Genomic DNA, 15651 nt, shown 5'->3' on the forward strand with positions numbered 1-15651 from the left:
GACAGAACACAAATTATTTCTACACAGAGTTCTATTGCACACCAGTGTGCAATACACCAGTGTGAAATAGAGTGCTTTTAGCACGCTCTGCCTTATTGCATCTGCTAAAAGGCTAAAGTTCCAGGTTGCTGTTATGAGTAGAAAAACCACCCAACATATATGCCTGTTTTGTATGTTGAAGTCGTTTGGAACTCTTTGTGCGGCTGGTTGTTAAAAAAATTAATTGCAGCCCTAATTGGGGGGGGGGGGGGCAGAAAGAGAGAGATGTTCCAGGTTATATTCTTGTAATCTGAATCCACCAGATTTAAGGCGAGTCAGTACAACTTGCTGGAAATCTAGTGGTACAAGGGAGAAAGTTTCCCCTGCAAGACCACCCTCTTGAGTTAAGGGATTCAGAGCAATATATCTGAATTACGCTCTATCCGCTTCTTGTCTTGGACAAGAGGAATGCCAGGAGAAAGCAAAATATATTAGGGCCGTGGTGGCAGGGGCTGATGGGAATTGTAGTCCATGAACATCTGGAGTGCCATAGGTTCGCCACCATTGTATTAGGGTATATTTGAATGCATGAAAACAGAGCATATTTAATCAACCAAGTGTAGCATAGTGAAGAAGTCAAGGAAGGTTTGAATTTTACCTCTTTAGGGTCAGCATTCCCTTTTACAAAGAGGGATTCCAACCTTGCAGGGTTGTAAGGAACACCATGCAAACGTGTCCGTGCAGCAATTTAAACATTTCAGAGTGCTGGATAGATGCCACGTATTATGGTTAGCAGGAAAAGTGCCCAAATTGGATCTAGCTGTTTAATTCTTGCTGAGCGCAGGGGTTGCCAGATCCGTGGGTATCACTTGTCATAGGAGTGAAAAACGAGGACGTTTCTAAAATATCTGTAATGGGGGCAAATCCTGTGGTTTATTTCTTTATCTCAGAGATACATGACAAAGTGTCAAGAAAGTGGACAGCGGGTGAACCTTCCAAGTCATGGATAGTCAGTGTGTTGCTATGATAGTTTAATAATTATAATAATAAGAGTGCAGTCAATTGCTCTTTCAGGCTCAGGTAAGGAAGATTAATATTACTGATATTAGAATATTAGAATTGCTAATTGCAATCTTACATAGCTATGATGATATAAGCCTATCCTACAGTTGTAGCTGTGGCAGCGCTTGCAACTACCTTGCAAAGCAGGTTATTAAGTGATCACCTTGTCATTAGGGTTGCAATTCTTTGTAAGCAATTTGATTACATTGAAGAAGGTAAAGATTAGGGTTTTTTATTAGGGTGGCCAGCATTGCATTAGGTTGCCATCTTTTGCTCCCCTACCATACAGGGTTGTTGTGGTGGTTATCTGCACAACAGCCCTGCCAGGTAGGTTATCATTATCATCCAGTTGAGTTGCCAGAATAGGAGGGGAACATTCATGATTAGGCTAACTCCCAAAGCCAGCCTGAGAACAGGAGGATTTTGAGAGATAAAAGCGGCCACAAGACCCCAGGCAGCTCCTATCTCTCTACTCCTGGCCAGAAATGGCGCCTATAATTCAATTTTTTCCTCCCCGCCGCGTCGTCCCTGATTGGACCAATCAGAGGCGCCGCCAGATTTCTCCGGCTTCACTTCCCTCAACCGTAATGGCCGCCGCACCCTCCCCTTAGCCAGGTGGACAACTCTCGCGAGATCGCCCCGCTGCGCCCGCCTCCCTGCTCGCAGATCTCGCGAAGTTCTGCTTCGAGGGAGGGTGTGCGCATGCGTGCCCGGTGAGTCGCCAGGGATCCAGCTGGGAGCGAGCAAAGGGTCGGTGGTCGCCATGCTTCGGGGGCTTCTGCGGGCGCCGCGACTGGGGCGGACAGCGGTGAGTGCGGCGGCGGGGGGAAAAGAGCGAGCGACGCGAAGGGGGCGTGGTCTGCCTGCGCCCCGCCCACCAGGCAGCTGTCTTACTCCCACCCCCCCTGCAGAGTAGGCCGGCCGTCTGCAGAGTCGAGCAAAGGTCAGGCTGACCTCTGGCTGCAAAGTGGACCACGAACCTTTTGCCTCCCAAAGCCAAAACCAATTGCCTAGCAGTCCTGCTCGTTGATTATTGATTCATTCTTGCACATTTGCATGGGAGTCATGGTGGTTATTTTATCTATTTCATTGACAAAGTTTGCATCTCGCCTTTTGGCCCGATCAGAGCCACTGAAATGGTGCAAAAACAAATCCGAGCTTGCTGTCACGTTTCTCCATAGCTGCTGATCTTTATTTCTCCCAATGATATGGTCGCATCAAGCACAAAACATGGATTTTTTTGTAGTGAAAAAGCTACTCAAACAATTTTTCTTCTTTTCTTCCCCTTTATCAGACTTCTAACTAAGCTTTCAGTAACCGAAGATCGACAATGTCCATAATCATAATTCCAAAATTCAATACTTTTTCCTTCCCTATTCCTTATAACGTAAAACTTAATTTATTCCCATTAAGAGGAGATCACGCTTTTTAAAACATTGACAATATCCTATTAATTTTGAGCATGCTGTTCTATTTTCCATATAACATATCAATGGTCGCTATTCTTCCACATATTCTTCCATGCAATTATTTTTTAATTAAAGTAGATAACTTATCATATTGTTTTTAAACCTGGTTTTAGCATTTATGTTTTGTCACTTTCTGTACTGTTTTTATATGTTTTATTATATATGGATTGTAAGTCGCCTCCAGCCTTCCGGGGGATTGACGGGATATACCCTGTTTCCCCGAATATAAGACATCCCCGGAAAATAAGACATAGTAGAGGTTTTGCTGAAGTGTGATAGATAGATATTTATTATTACGGCCTTTTGGCCAGCCAATAGTTTAAAATCAGAGTACATGTGAATACATAGCACTCCACTTATACAAAAATATAATATAAATTAAAATCCATTATAAAATCTATTAATAAATAACATTAGCTTCAGGCATTATTACAGTCCTCATCACACAGTGCGGCTCTTTGTTTTAATAAGGAACTACGCTTGTTGTGTACCAGTATGCAAAATTTAGCTACCTTCTGTGAGATGGCAGAAACACGATCTTCTAATAATATTCTTACAGAATTACATTATCCGAGGAAGTTATCTATGAATGGATATACATGACGAAGTTAACAATGGTTGGATCAACAGCTTCCTTTCACCTTCATGTAACTTTGCAATGCAGTAAGATATGTGACATTGTTAGGTCTACTTCTTCCCTGAGCCGCACACACACAGGTTCCTCCTACTGTGCCTTGGAATGTTTTGGAATAGATCCCATCAGATTGGCAAAGCTGATGGGGAAAGGCATCAGCCGAAGCCCTAGAAAAAGCCCATCGGCTTTCTTGCTGATGTTATTGGGATAGATAAGGTGCAGCTGAAATACCTATCCATGATTTTAGTGGTTTATATATAGGGACCAATTGTAGCCGGGGGAAATCTGTTTGCAACTCAATGTCAGTAAGGCGTTGGCTATGGACCATACCCATTGCTCTGCTACTTCCAATCTCCAAAAGTTGCATTGGATCAAGACCACACTGTCTGAGTTTTTTGATGCTGTAATCTTTTCTCACAGCCATCCAGGGTAGGGTGTTGCTGCCAATAATGAAGGCAGCATTAATCCCTGGGGACAGGAAAGGAGTACTTTAAGCCAGTATTTGATGGTTAATTTCCAAAAGATGGTCTCGACTTTGGCCATCCCTGCTTCCTTTTGCCTTAATAGCCACCACATTGGCTGTACATTTCGGGTGTACTTAAACAAGTTATCTCAGAAAAATCGATAGGACTCTCTCCAAAGGCACAAAATCTGAAATCATTGCCTTAACGGAGCACCATAGGTCCAATTGGGCTAAGGCTTTTGGCCTCCAAACAGTCCTAACTGCACTTGGGATGAATCCAGTTCCCCTGTGAGCGAAAAAAACCTCAAAGATTGCCTGTGAACTTCTTTTGAGCCGATTGAATAACTGATTGTTACGCATGGGCTGTGGGCTTCCCATTGTATTGGTACACCACTCCTAGATGTATTATTTGAAACATTTTGTTTGCTCTATCTGTTGCCCCTTTCAGCTGCCATTTTAAGATCTCTTGAGTTTAGTGTTGAAGTGCACTATCTTAGTCTTGGTATAATTGATGTTTTAACAGTTCTTCTGTGCACTTTTGGTCCAAAAAAAAATCCTCCAGTGCTTCTCTTCAGTCCCACCCTTGTAAGAGATAATACCACTGCATCATCTGCATACATAAGAATGGCTAAATTCTTTTATTGGGGGTAAGGGAAGGATGCGAATGCGGGTATCTGCCCTTGAAATGCAGTTATAAGTGTATTAACATAGATGTTAAATAAATGAGGAGCTAGGAGACACCCTTGCCCTCACCCCTTTCTGGGTAGGAATGGGTGCTGTTAGTCTGCCATCATGCATAAACCTTATCTGTACAGTTGTATTTTTCGTGTAACTTGATAATTAGATGGAGGGAGACGCGCTTATCAATATTAGTTTTCACTAGTTTTGTCCATAGCCGGCTACGTGTGACATTATCAAATGCGGCTCTAAGGTCAATGAAGGCTGCAAATAGAGATCCTTTTTTAATATTTACATATTTCTCTTATCAAATAGTTAAGTATTAGGTAACTGGTCCATTGTCGATCGGCCTTTGGCGGAAGCCTGCCTGTTCATCTGCCAATATATATTTTCCCCTATCCATCCATTCTAAAAGTTTTGTACTCAGATATTTTGAGTATAAAGTTTGCTTTCATTGACATTAAGAAAGGCTAATTGGTCTATAATTAGTCGGTTCTGTCGGACAAACCTTTTTTAAAAATGGGAACGATAATTAGCGACATTCCAGTCTGATGGACAATAAGGACCCGGTGCTATTAATATGGGAGGAAAAAGTTTGGCCAATACCGGTGCCCACCATTCTGCATTGGATTTCAGTAATTCTGGTGGCATGAAGTCATTTCCTGGGGCTTTACCCGCTTGCAGTTTTGAGATCATCGATTTAACTTTCCTCTGGTGTCACTGGTGGCCACAAAGGGGTATCGGGTTATGGCAAGGTATTGCCTTGTTGAGACCTGCTGGTCTTTATAGCAAAGATTAAAGAAATATCTCTCCCAGGCATCCCCTGCAATTGAATTTGCCATCTTGAGGTTATGGAAGTTTTTATTCTTATTGATGATTAGACTCCTGTAAAGTTCTGGGAATCATTTGTTTTAGTTAAGCTGCTTAAAAGCCTGCCATTTGGTCGTGGCTGTCTCTCCTTTTTTTGTCTCTTATTAAAGGCTTCTTTATATGCTCTTTTCCCTTCTAATACTTGTGGGATTGTTCAATCAAAGCCATCTTGAAATTTGTTAAATAGTTTTAGAAGGTTATTTTTTTGCTGATGCATACAATCATGTGATCGAACCAATGTTTGTTACGGGATTCTGGGTAAATAGGTTGGTCTCAAGTATTCTTTGTAAGAAGGGGGGTTTAAGAGTTTGTACCAATTCCTCATAACCGCTTCCACCACTGACCCTTTATAGGCTTTGTTCTAAGAACTTGTCTTTCATCAGTTCGCCAATATCTGAGTTAAAAACCACTCGGTAGAATTGTTGTTCTAATTTTGCTGTTCCCATTTTTATTCTCAGTTTATTTGACTCCACTTTGAGAGATTTTAAATGTAGCTTCTAGTGGGTCTCTGAAGCTGTCCAGTTGTCATTTTCAACACCAGGGGAAAGTGGTCACTTTCTATCCTAGGGACAATAGTAAAGTGTCTAATTCTATTTAGAATTTCCTGTGAGCCCATCATATAGTCAATAGTAGACACTTTTGTTCCAGACCAAAAAGTAAATTGCCCTGGGTAATCTCCTGGCTGGCTTCCATTCATGATAACTAAGTTATATTTGTTTTGCTGTCTGGTATAAGCACATTCCAGCATAATTCTATTGCTGTATCCAGATTGTTTCTCTTGGGTGTATCTGCATGGTTTCTCATTGTAATTCTGTGTGCATTACGCCCCATATTCTCTCTAACAAACCGCTCATCGCTCTGTCCCATTTTTGTACATTGAAATTCAAGTTAATAACTATTTGGACTGTTGGGTAGTTCAACAGCTAAAACCCCAGCATTTCATCTACCTTGGCCCACTTTTCCTCAACCTGTGCCTTAGATTGAGAAGGGGGGAGGTAGATGTCCACACAGAGAAAGCTAAATACCTTATTATATAATAACACCACTAGGGCCAATGGGCAGGCTGAAGTGTGAAATATAAAGCATCCCCCAAAAGTAAGACGTAGCAAAGTTTTTGTTTGGAAGCATGCCCGACAAACAGAACACAGGAAAATAAGACATCCCCTGAAAATAAGACACAGCGCATCTTTGGGAGCAAAAATTAATATAAGACACTGTCTTATTTTCGGGGAAACACGGATAAGTGCAAAAATAAGTATGCGGCGAACTCCGGAGAGGATTTGAAGGATTTGCTGGGGACTGGTGGGGTGACGTGGGTGAATGTATTGACAGCGTTTATGGAGCTTTTGCATGGGGAAAAAAAATCAGGTAGATCCCAGAGTTGGGGAATCAAAAGAGATCAACCTTCTTCCATTGGCAGAGTTGGGGAATCAAAGAGATCAGCCTTCTTCCATCTCTAGGATGTGAAAGATTCTCTCTTGGATCCAATCTCCTGGGGGAGAATACAGAAACTTGGGCGATATTTATCGGGAAAGTGGTTGTCACGCTTCATTGGTAATGCTTCTTGGAGATCAAGATGGTCCCTGGCGTAGGAGGTTAAGAGCTTGTGTATCTAATCTGGAGGAACCGGGTTTGATTCCCCGCTCTGCCGCCTGAGCTGTGGAGGCTTATCTGGGGAATTCAGATTAGCCTGTGCACTCCCACACACGCCAGCTGGGTGACCTTGGGCTAGTCACAGCTTCTCGGAGCTCTCTCAGCCCCACCTACCTCACAGGGTGTTTGTTGTGAGGGGGGAAGGGCAAGGAGATTGTCAGCCCCTTTGAGTCTCCTGCAGGAGAGAAAGGGGGGTATAAATCCAAACTCTTCTTCTTCTTCTTCTTACAACTGCATAGCCCCGGTGATCTCTTCTTATCGGCTGTGTACACTTCAGGCAGAGTAAATGATCAACCACGGTACATTGTGGTTGATCATCACAGGTCTTTGCAGTGGACAGTTGAAGAAAATGACCAATTATGCCATCCTGAGTAGAGGTGAACTTTCTGGAAATCCTGAAGCCGTGGATGGGGGACAGATGGTTTTTGATGGGGGAAAAAATACAGGGATTTGGTAAAAAGTGAAATAAATGCAGCGTGTTGTTAGTCTTGGGGCGTGTTTCTGTGTAGGAAGGGCAGGCTGTTGAACAGGAAGGTCTAAGGTTTGTGGATTGTGAAAGAGGAGGGTGGGGGAAGTTGCACACTTGGACGGGTGACCAATTAGAAACAGGACTGAAGGATTGCAAGAACATGAAAAAAACCCGGTGTGCAGAAAAGAAATGAGGAGGAAAGTAGGGTGCACATTTGGATATTCACTCCATTTGAATGGAGTGGAAAAAAAACCCGTATTTGGAAAAGCCCCCAAAATGGCTTTTCTGGCTCTTATCCAAGGGTTCCTTAAAGCTCTTTAATTAGCAGATGCCAAACCCACTGCTTCCCCCCCCCCCCCCCGGGCAGTCCTTAAGCAAAAGTAGACAAACACTCGTCAGGGATGAGCCTAGCAGTTATTGTAGGAATAACCAGAGTTCTTTCAGATAAAGTTGTGGATCACATCATCCCCTGCCAGCATCGTGCTGGCAGGGGATGATGGGAACTGTAGTCCATAACATCTGGAGGGCCGCGAGTTTGACACCTGTGGTCTAGACTAGAGTGACCCTGCATTGAAAAGGGGTTGGACTAGATATTCTGTAGGGTCCCTTCCAACTGTGATTCGATGACTTGCGCCCAGCAGTGTATTTTGACAGCTCTTCAAAAATTGGAAGATGCTGACTCGGACACAATAGGGTTGCAGTGGCGGTTCTGCACTCCGATGGTTGGACTACATTCCGCCACTAGCCCCTACAATTGGCCATGCTGGTAGGCTGATGGAATTGTAGTCCATAACATCTGAAAGTGCTACAAAGGTTCGCCACCACGGATATAGTGGAATCCATGTAGGACTCAGGGTGGGGGGGGAGGGGCTAAGGTAGAGGTCCAGTTTTATTGTCCTGCAAACGGAGGCCAATAAAATTGGACCCTCGATCCACTCTTTGCCAAACTTTTTTTGAAGGGGGGGTTGAAAGGTGAGGTTCCTTAGGTGGAGCGTTCTGCCCTGCAAATTTGGTACCTCTACATTGAAGCAAGAATCCCCCCCCCCTCCCCCAAGTCCTGCAGAGATTTGGCATAAGTTTCAAATGCAGCTGAAAATTTTTCCCTTGTCCTCCCATGCATGACTACCAAGCTAGGGTGGGAAATTTCTCTCACGATTCCCAGTCTGACATAGGCCCGTTATAGTCAATGGGAATCTTTGTGCGGTTCCAGGGGAGTGGTTTTTCAAGGTTAGAGGCCACCAATTTGCAGTATGGCTAACTTTTGCCTCTCCTTACACCTGTGGTTCTCAACCTTCCTAATGCCGCGACCCTTTAATACAGTTCCTCATGTTGTGGTGATCCCCAACCATTAAATTATTTGTGGTTTCGTGTTCCTAAGACCATCAGAAATATATGTTTTCCGATGGTCTTAGGCGACCCCTGTGAAAGGGTCATTCGACCCCCATTGGGAGTTTGGTAAAGATTGATTGGCTCAAGGGGTCCAATTTTATTGGCTCCCCAATTGGGCCATCCGGCTCAGATTGATGGAGAAATGGGATGTTTCAGGAAGTGTGCGATTGGACCACGCAGCTGCTACAGAAGCAATGAAGTTCTTATGTCTGCTCATCCTCTCCACCAAACACTAGACTGGCTTTTAAATAATTTCTTCCCTTCCCCTGAAAACTTCAACCCCAGTTCAGTGACAGGACTATAAATTTTAGCACATATCGGCCCGTTGCCACCATAGCGTGGATTTATTCGCCCAACACCGACGGCCGGCCTCCATAACTTTTACGCGGAAAGATGTCTGAACCGCCAAAAATATGGTAAATCGGATGGTATATTGGCAATCTAAAGTAGTTTGCTACTGGCTTTATCTTCAATTCCCACCATTTCTAAAACCCTAAATCAATGGAAAGGAGTTTAATATATTTTAAGATAGAACAGAGAGCGTCTTACATTGTTCTGATCGTGGACACCCTTCATAAATAGAGTTTGCTGGATTCGGCGAGATCGTTACGTCGGGCAAAGTTAATTGTGCCGCAAGGCGCCCTTTGAAAAGCATTACATGTTTAAGAGCGTAAGCTGATTTAGCTATTTGTACAAGGTTGTCAAGAAAATATAGCCGGCAAGACAAGTTTGTGGACTTTGGAAGGGATCCAGACAGTTCTGGGAGACACGGCGAGTAACTTCTCAGTTCTGTACTGGCACCGTGGAAACTTGAATTACTGGTAAAAAGGGTCTGTTAGTTTTTATAATGTTGAGTTGCCTCCGACTTACGGGTGACTCCTCGAAGGTTTCAAGGGAGGAGATGTTCAAAAGTGGTTTGCCATTGTCTGTCTCTGTGTAGTGACCCCGGATGTCATTGGTTGTCTCCATCCAAGTCCTAACCAAGGGTAACCCTGAGATTGCAAATCCTAACCAAGGGTAAAACCCTGAGATTGCAAATGCCTTAACAGTCCAGGTGCTCAGGAGCAACAGCCGCAGAAGGCCATTGCTTTCACCTCCTGCATGTGAGCTCCCAAAGGCACCTGGTGGGCCACTGCGAGTAGCAGAGAGCTGGACTAGATGGACTCTGGTCTGATCCAGCTGGCTTGTTCTTATGTTCTTATGTTCTTAACCCTGTTTAGCTTACGAAATTTGAGATTGGACTAGCTCGAGCCGTCCAAGTTATGACGAAGAAGTGTTTAGTCGATATAAATTTTTTTTGCTTGCCTGTGCTGCCTGGGTAGGTTCTGTTTCTTGCAGTTTCTAGTAGTGTACATCTTCCTCTGTCCTGGTGGTGGAGAATTTGTTCCCGTCCCGTTTACAAGTAGTCCTTGTATTGTGGAAGAACTCATTAGATGCAGAGGGCCTTAGCCAGGAATAGTGTCTGGTGACTGAACGTGTCCTAGAAATATTTTGTCCATCCAACTGATCTTGTCTGGGGAGTTGGATCCTGCCAGTTTTTCCATTGGTGAATAAGGAGCCCGCGTGGCGTAGTGGTTAAGAACAGGTGCGCTCTAATCTGGAGGAACCGGGTTTGATTCCCTGCTCTGCCACTTGAGCTGTGGAGGCTTATCTGGGGAACCAGATTGGCTCGTGCACTCCAACACATGCCAGTTGGGTGACCTTGGGTGAGTCACAGTTCTTTTGGAGCTCTCTTAACCCCACCCACCCCACAGGGTGGGGGGTGGGGGAAGGGAAAGGCGATTGTAAGCCCCTTTGAGGAGGAGGAGGAGGAGGAGGAGGAGTCTTCTTCTTCGTCTTTGTCTTCTTCTTCTTCTTCTTCTTAACTAAAGACAAATCATATATGCAGAATGTAACACAGGGGGTCCTCTCAAAAGTGTGTGTGCCCAGGTGGGGCTTCTGCCCAGCAAGGATTCCAATTAGCTACTGGCCTTTTGATTTGGCAGTGCAGGTTTTTAAAAACATTGTTTTGGCAGCAGCTGAGACCACAGCGCAGGTGTTTTCACAGCGTGATGGAAGGTCACCTGTGGCCACCAATTTGTGGCTGTGCCCATCCTAATATGTCAGAGTTCCCAAGGTGCCAGGCTCAAAATGGTTGGGGACCTTTGATCTAACATATAATAACCCGCCTTCCCTTCTTCTCTTTTGTTTTCAAGATTTTATTCAGGTTCCAGAGTACCCTGGTGGTCGCTGAACACACAAATGAGGCCCTGACGCCAATCACCTTAAATGCCATCACTGCGGCAAAACGGGTCGGAGGCGAAGTCTCTTGTTTGGTCGCTGGCGTCAACCGCAGCAAAAAAAAAACTAAAAAAGCTCATCTATATCTCTCGATAGGGAGGGAAGACTTGACCTACGCAAGTGACAGGTGAATAATTTTTATTTATTTGTTTTGTCTTAAACCTGTAAGGCCGCCTGACACGCTTTTAACACTCTCTTTGAAGGGTGCGCTGGGGGGAAGAATTAGGACTAATAAAACATTTCTTCACACAACACGTGATTGGTGTTTGGAATATGCTGCCACAGGAGGTGGTGATGGCCACTAACCTGGATAGCTTTAAAAGGGGCTTGGATAGATTTATGGAGGAGAAGTCGATCTATGGCTTCCAATCTTGATCCTCCTTGATCTGAGATTGCAAATGCCTTAGCAGACCAGGTGCTCGGGAGCAACAGCCGCAGAAGGCCATTGCTTTCACATCCTGCATGTGAGCTCCCAAAGGTATCTGGTGGGCCAATTGGCCATGCTGGCTGGGGCTGATGGGAATTGTAGTCCATAACATCTGGAGTGCCAAAGGTTCGCCACCACGGGACTAGATGGACCACTGGTCTGCTCCAGCAGGCTCTCTCTTATGTTCTCAAGGCTCGGGAAACGGTACTCGTGTTCATAAACCTCTTATACTTCAGGTGAACAATCCAATGAAATCCCGCCTGCAAAGATAGTACAAACAGCTAATGAAACTGGACAAGAGGACCCATATCTTTCTTGAAGAAGCATGGTTGAATTTTGAGTGTTCGGTTGTAGTGGAGGGTTATTTTTTGGTTGCTTGGACAAAGCCCGGCCGCTAAATCGAGTCAGGAGGGAAAACCAGAACCCAATTCTGCATAAATCTCAGTACCTCAATCCTCCCTGCTTTCAGCTTTTAGCTGACGCTCTTTGGGGGCACGGGATCTTAAGTGTAGCATCCAGTCCCAGCGGAACTCTTCCGTGGAACTCTTCTGAGCAGTGGAACTCTTCCGTACAATTGTCTAACGCAATGCACCTCTGCCACAGGTAGCGCAGGACCTCGGCAAAGTCCAAGGAGTCTCCAAAGTCCTTCTCGCGCAGGGCGACGCGTACAAAGGATTTCTGCCTGGTGAGGGTTGTCTTTTCGCTTGCTACCAAGATCCTCCGCCGTCCCTGCTGCAGTGGTGAGGTGTAAGGTGCCCTAACCCATATGTCTCGTTCCCCAGAGGAGCTGACGCCACTGATCTTGGCAGCTCAGAAGCAGTTTAATTACACGCACATCTGTGCCGGCGCATCTGCCTTTGGGAAGGTGAGTGGAGGCGAAACTCAACCCCCCCCTAAAGTCACTGTTTGCGGAGAGAGGGAGTGTTTAGTGCAGGGGTAGCAAACCTGCGGCTTGAGAGCCACATGTGGCTCTTCTGCCCTTGCACTGTGGCTCCATGAGCCGAGCCGCCGGCCCCATCCTTGCCCGCCCTGCAGGCAGCAGGCTGGAAGACTAACCGCCCACGGTCGGTTGTGCCGGCTTCGCCTCGCCTGAGCGGGCTGGTGCATCCATGCGCTTCTCAGAATGAGTGGAGTAAAAGGTAAAAAAACCCTATATGTATAGTGTTATCTTTATTTTAAATGTCAAAAATTATTTGCGGCTCCAAGTGTTTTTTACCCCCATGGAAAACGGGTCCAAATGGCTTTTTGAGTGTTAAAGGTTCCCTACCCCTGGTTTAGTGACTCAGATATACTGAGTGGAGACAGATGTCTTGCTTTCCTGAAAGGTTTCGGAAGTATCTAGAATCTGCCGCACAGATTCTGTGACTTCAATGGACTTTGTTCCGGAGAAATATTCAATGTGCTACCCTGTTTCCCCGAATATAAGACATCCCCGGAAAATAAGACGTAGCAGAGGTTTCGCTGAAGTGCGAAATATAAGGCATCCCCTGAAAGTAAGACGTAGCAAAGTTTTTGTTTGGAAGCACGCCCGACGAACCGAACACAGAACAATAAGACATCCCCTGAAAATAAGACGTAGCGCATCTTTGGGAGCAAAAATTAATATATGACACTGTCTTATTTTCGGGGAAACACGGGAGGGAGGTTACAAACCCCTTGTTTCCTCAAGAGCTTGCGTATGTGTCAGGGGACGAATGTTTTGACTTTCTCAGATTCTCTCTCCTACACCCTTTTCAGAATAAAGATGATAGGAGATCTGTGGATTCACCCACCGTTCTCTGGACCATCTTTGTTCCAGAATGCTCTGCTTGGGTCTTAGTGCCTTGGCGACAGAACTAGGTGGGCACCATGAAATGGCAAACGAATTCACAAATCTTTATCCTGAAAAGGGAATAGTTGCTGCCTTCAGATAACAATTTCCTTCTTTTTTTTTTTTTAATGTTTTAGAGTCTTCTTCCAAGACTGGCAGCTAAGCTGGACGTGGCCCCCGTTTCCGACATAATCGAAATTAAGTCACCAGACACATTCGTGAGGACTATTTACGCAGGTAAGCCGCCTTTATTTATTCGGATTTTGCCTATCTAGGTTCAACCTGGCTCCAGATACCATGGATCACATCAGCCCCTGCCAGGCCATGCTGGCAGGGGCTGATGGGAATTGTAGTCTATGAACATTCTGGAGAGCCGCAGATTGCAGACCCCTAATCTAACACTTCAGACGCAACGCAGGGCAGGTTTCAACAGTCTAAAAATGCTCCCCACGTTACAAATCCTGTTCTGAGCAGCAGTGGCGTAGTGGTTAAGAGCAGGTGTACTCTAATCTGGAGGAACCGGGTTTGATTCCCTGCTCTGCCGCCTGAGCTGTTGAGGCTTATCTGGGGAATTCAGATTAGCCTGTGCACTCCCACACACGCCAGCTGGGTGACCTTGGGCTAGTCACAGCTTCTCGGAGCTCTCTCAGCCCCACCTACCTCACAGGGTGTTTGTTGTGAGGGGGGAAGGGAAAGGAGCTTGTAAGCAACAGGGGATATAAATCTTCCTCCTCCTCCTCCTCCTTCTCCAGATAAGAGTTTGTCGCTCATGCGGAGGAGCGGGGAATCAAACCCAGTTCTCCGGATTAGCGTCCACCTGCTTGTAGCCACTACACTGTGCAGGCTCTATTGTAAACGTTTTTGTAACCCACCCTGAGCCAGTTAAGGAAAGGGTGGTCTGCAAATCAAATCACAAAATAAAAATGAAGACACGTTTATACCCCCCTGCCTTTCAAACCGGTTAGTTTGAACCGGAGCCCCCGAGATGGTTCATCTTGGAAATTAAAATTATCCCAACCTGAAATTGCCATTAAACTCAGTTTTCACGAACTGCAGTCTGGGAGTGTGTGGGAAAACAGCGATGGTTGGACAGCTGAAAGGATCCACTGCCTGTTCGAGGTCTTGTTACTGCAGAGCGAAAGGTTTTCAGAAGACTTGCAGGGTCAATTGGAACAAGTCGTTGATCTCCCGAGCTCAGGGTGCAAGCAATCCTCCAGCCCAATTAATAGGATCATTTCAAGCACTGTAGGATTGTAGCCCAAAGTCCGGAGAAACCATCTAGAGCTTCTTAATCAACGGATTCGGCTGATGCTGTGCCCACGTATCGTGTTTCCGTTAATGCATTCCTGATAAGATTTTGCAAAACAAAATCCCTTCCGATAATTCTCTTTATTTAATATGGGCTGCATTAGCTCCGATGGCTGCAATCCGCCGGGCTGTTTTTCTTCGTTAGGAGGACAGTTGATATGATTATTTGTAATATTTAATTGACTTTCTCTAATTATTTTTCAGCCGTAGTTATCTAGCCCCCACTGCGCTTGTCTGATCCAGTAATTTAATTTTGGACATAAAAGCATTAGCTTTCGTTACTTTACATTTGTTGCGGTGGAGTTTGCTTTCCTGCCTTTGTCAACGTACTCCTGACTACGGGGAGTGATGGGTTTTTATTTACCATGTAATCATTCCATTTTAAAATCACTTTGGTCTTTTTTTTTTTTGTAATTACTCACAAAGTTTCAAGTTTCCTCTTGGTTGTTTTCCCCACCCAAGCTTGCAGTAAAAAGCTACAAGTGAGATATGGCCTTCTTCAGGGGCAGCAGTGGCGTAGGAGGTTAAGAGCTCGTGTATCTAATCTGGAGGAACCGGTTTGATTCCCAGCTCTGCCATCTGAGCTGTGGAGGCTTATCTGGGGAATTCAGATTAGCCTGTGCACTCCCACACACGCCAGCTGGGTGACCTTGGGCTAGTCACAGCTTCTCGGAGCTCTCTCAGCCCCACCCACCTCACAGGGTGTTTGTTGTGAGGGGGGAAGGGCAAGGAGATTGTAAGCCCCTTTGAGTCTCCTGCAGGAGAGAAAGGGGGGATATAAATCCAAACTCCTCCTCCTCCTCCTCCTCCTCCTCCTCTTCTTCTTTCTTCTTCTTCTTCTTCTTTCTTCTTCTTCTTTCTTCTTCTTCTTCTTCTTCGGGTCCATCTTTAATTAGCTAAAAAAATTTCATCGCGAACTAACCGATAATGTAACAGCCCTGTGATTAATTTGTTTTGTCACTTTGACTGTGTGATTGGCTGGTGAGAGCCAGTGTGGTGTAGGGCTTTACAGCGCAGACTCTTATCTGGTGAACCGGGTTTGATTCCTCATTGCTCCACCTGAGTGAGTGGCGGAGGCTTATCTGGTGAACCAGATGTGTTTCCGCACTCCTGCATTCCTGCTGGGTGACCTTGGGCCAGTCACAGTTCTCTCGGAACTC

At 45.3% G+C, this 15651-nt stretch overlaps 1 protein-coding gene across 2 annotated transcripts in view; it reads left to right on the forward strand.

The window, feature by feature from the left end:
- The first annotated feature begins 1735 nt into the window (after nt 1-1735).
- The window catches only part of ETFA (electron transfer flavoprotein subunit alpha), a 34300-nt gene continuing 20384 nt past the window's right edge, over nt 1736-15651 (forward strand). The window contains exons 1-6 of one of the 2 annotated variants that reach the window (XM_048482136.1): nt 1742-1849; nt 10862-10998; nt 11659-11663; nt 11975-12058; nt 12156-12238; nt 13321-13420. In XM_048482136.1, the coding sequence (XP_048338093.1) occupies nt 1805-1849; nt 10862-10998; nt 11659-11663; nt 11975-12058; nt 12156-12238; nt 13321-13420 (454 nt within the window). In that variant the 5' untranslated portion in view covers nt 1742-1804. Of the gene's footprint in view, nt 1850-10861; nt 10999-11658; nt 11664-11965; nt 12059-12155; nt 12239-13320; nt 13421-15651 lie in introns of both variants that reach the window. The other variant, XM_048482137.1, reaches the window with a different exon arrangement.

Source organism: Sphaerodactylus townsendi, linkage group LG17 (genome assembly GCF_021028975.2).
Source record: "Sphaerodactylus townsendi isolate TG3544 linkage group LG17, MPM_Stown_v2.3, whole genome shotgun sequence".
Classification (NCBI taxonomy): domain Eukaryota; kingdom Metazoa; phylum Chordata; class Lepidosauria; order Squamata; family Sphaerodactylidae; genus Sphaerodactylus; species Sphaerodactylus townsendi.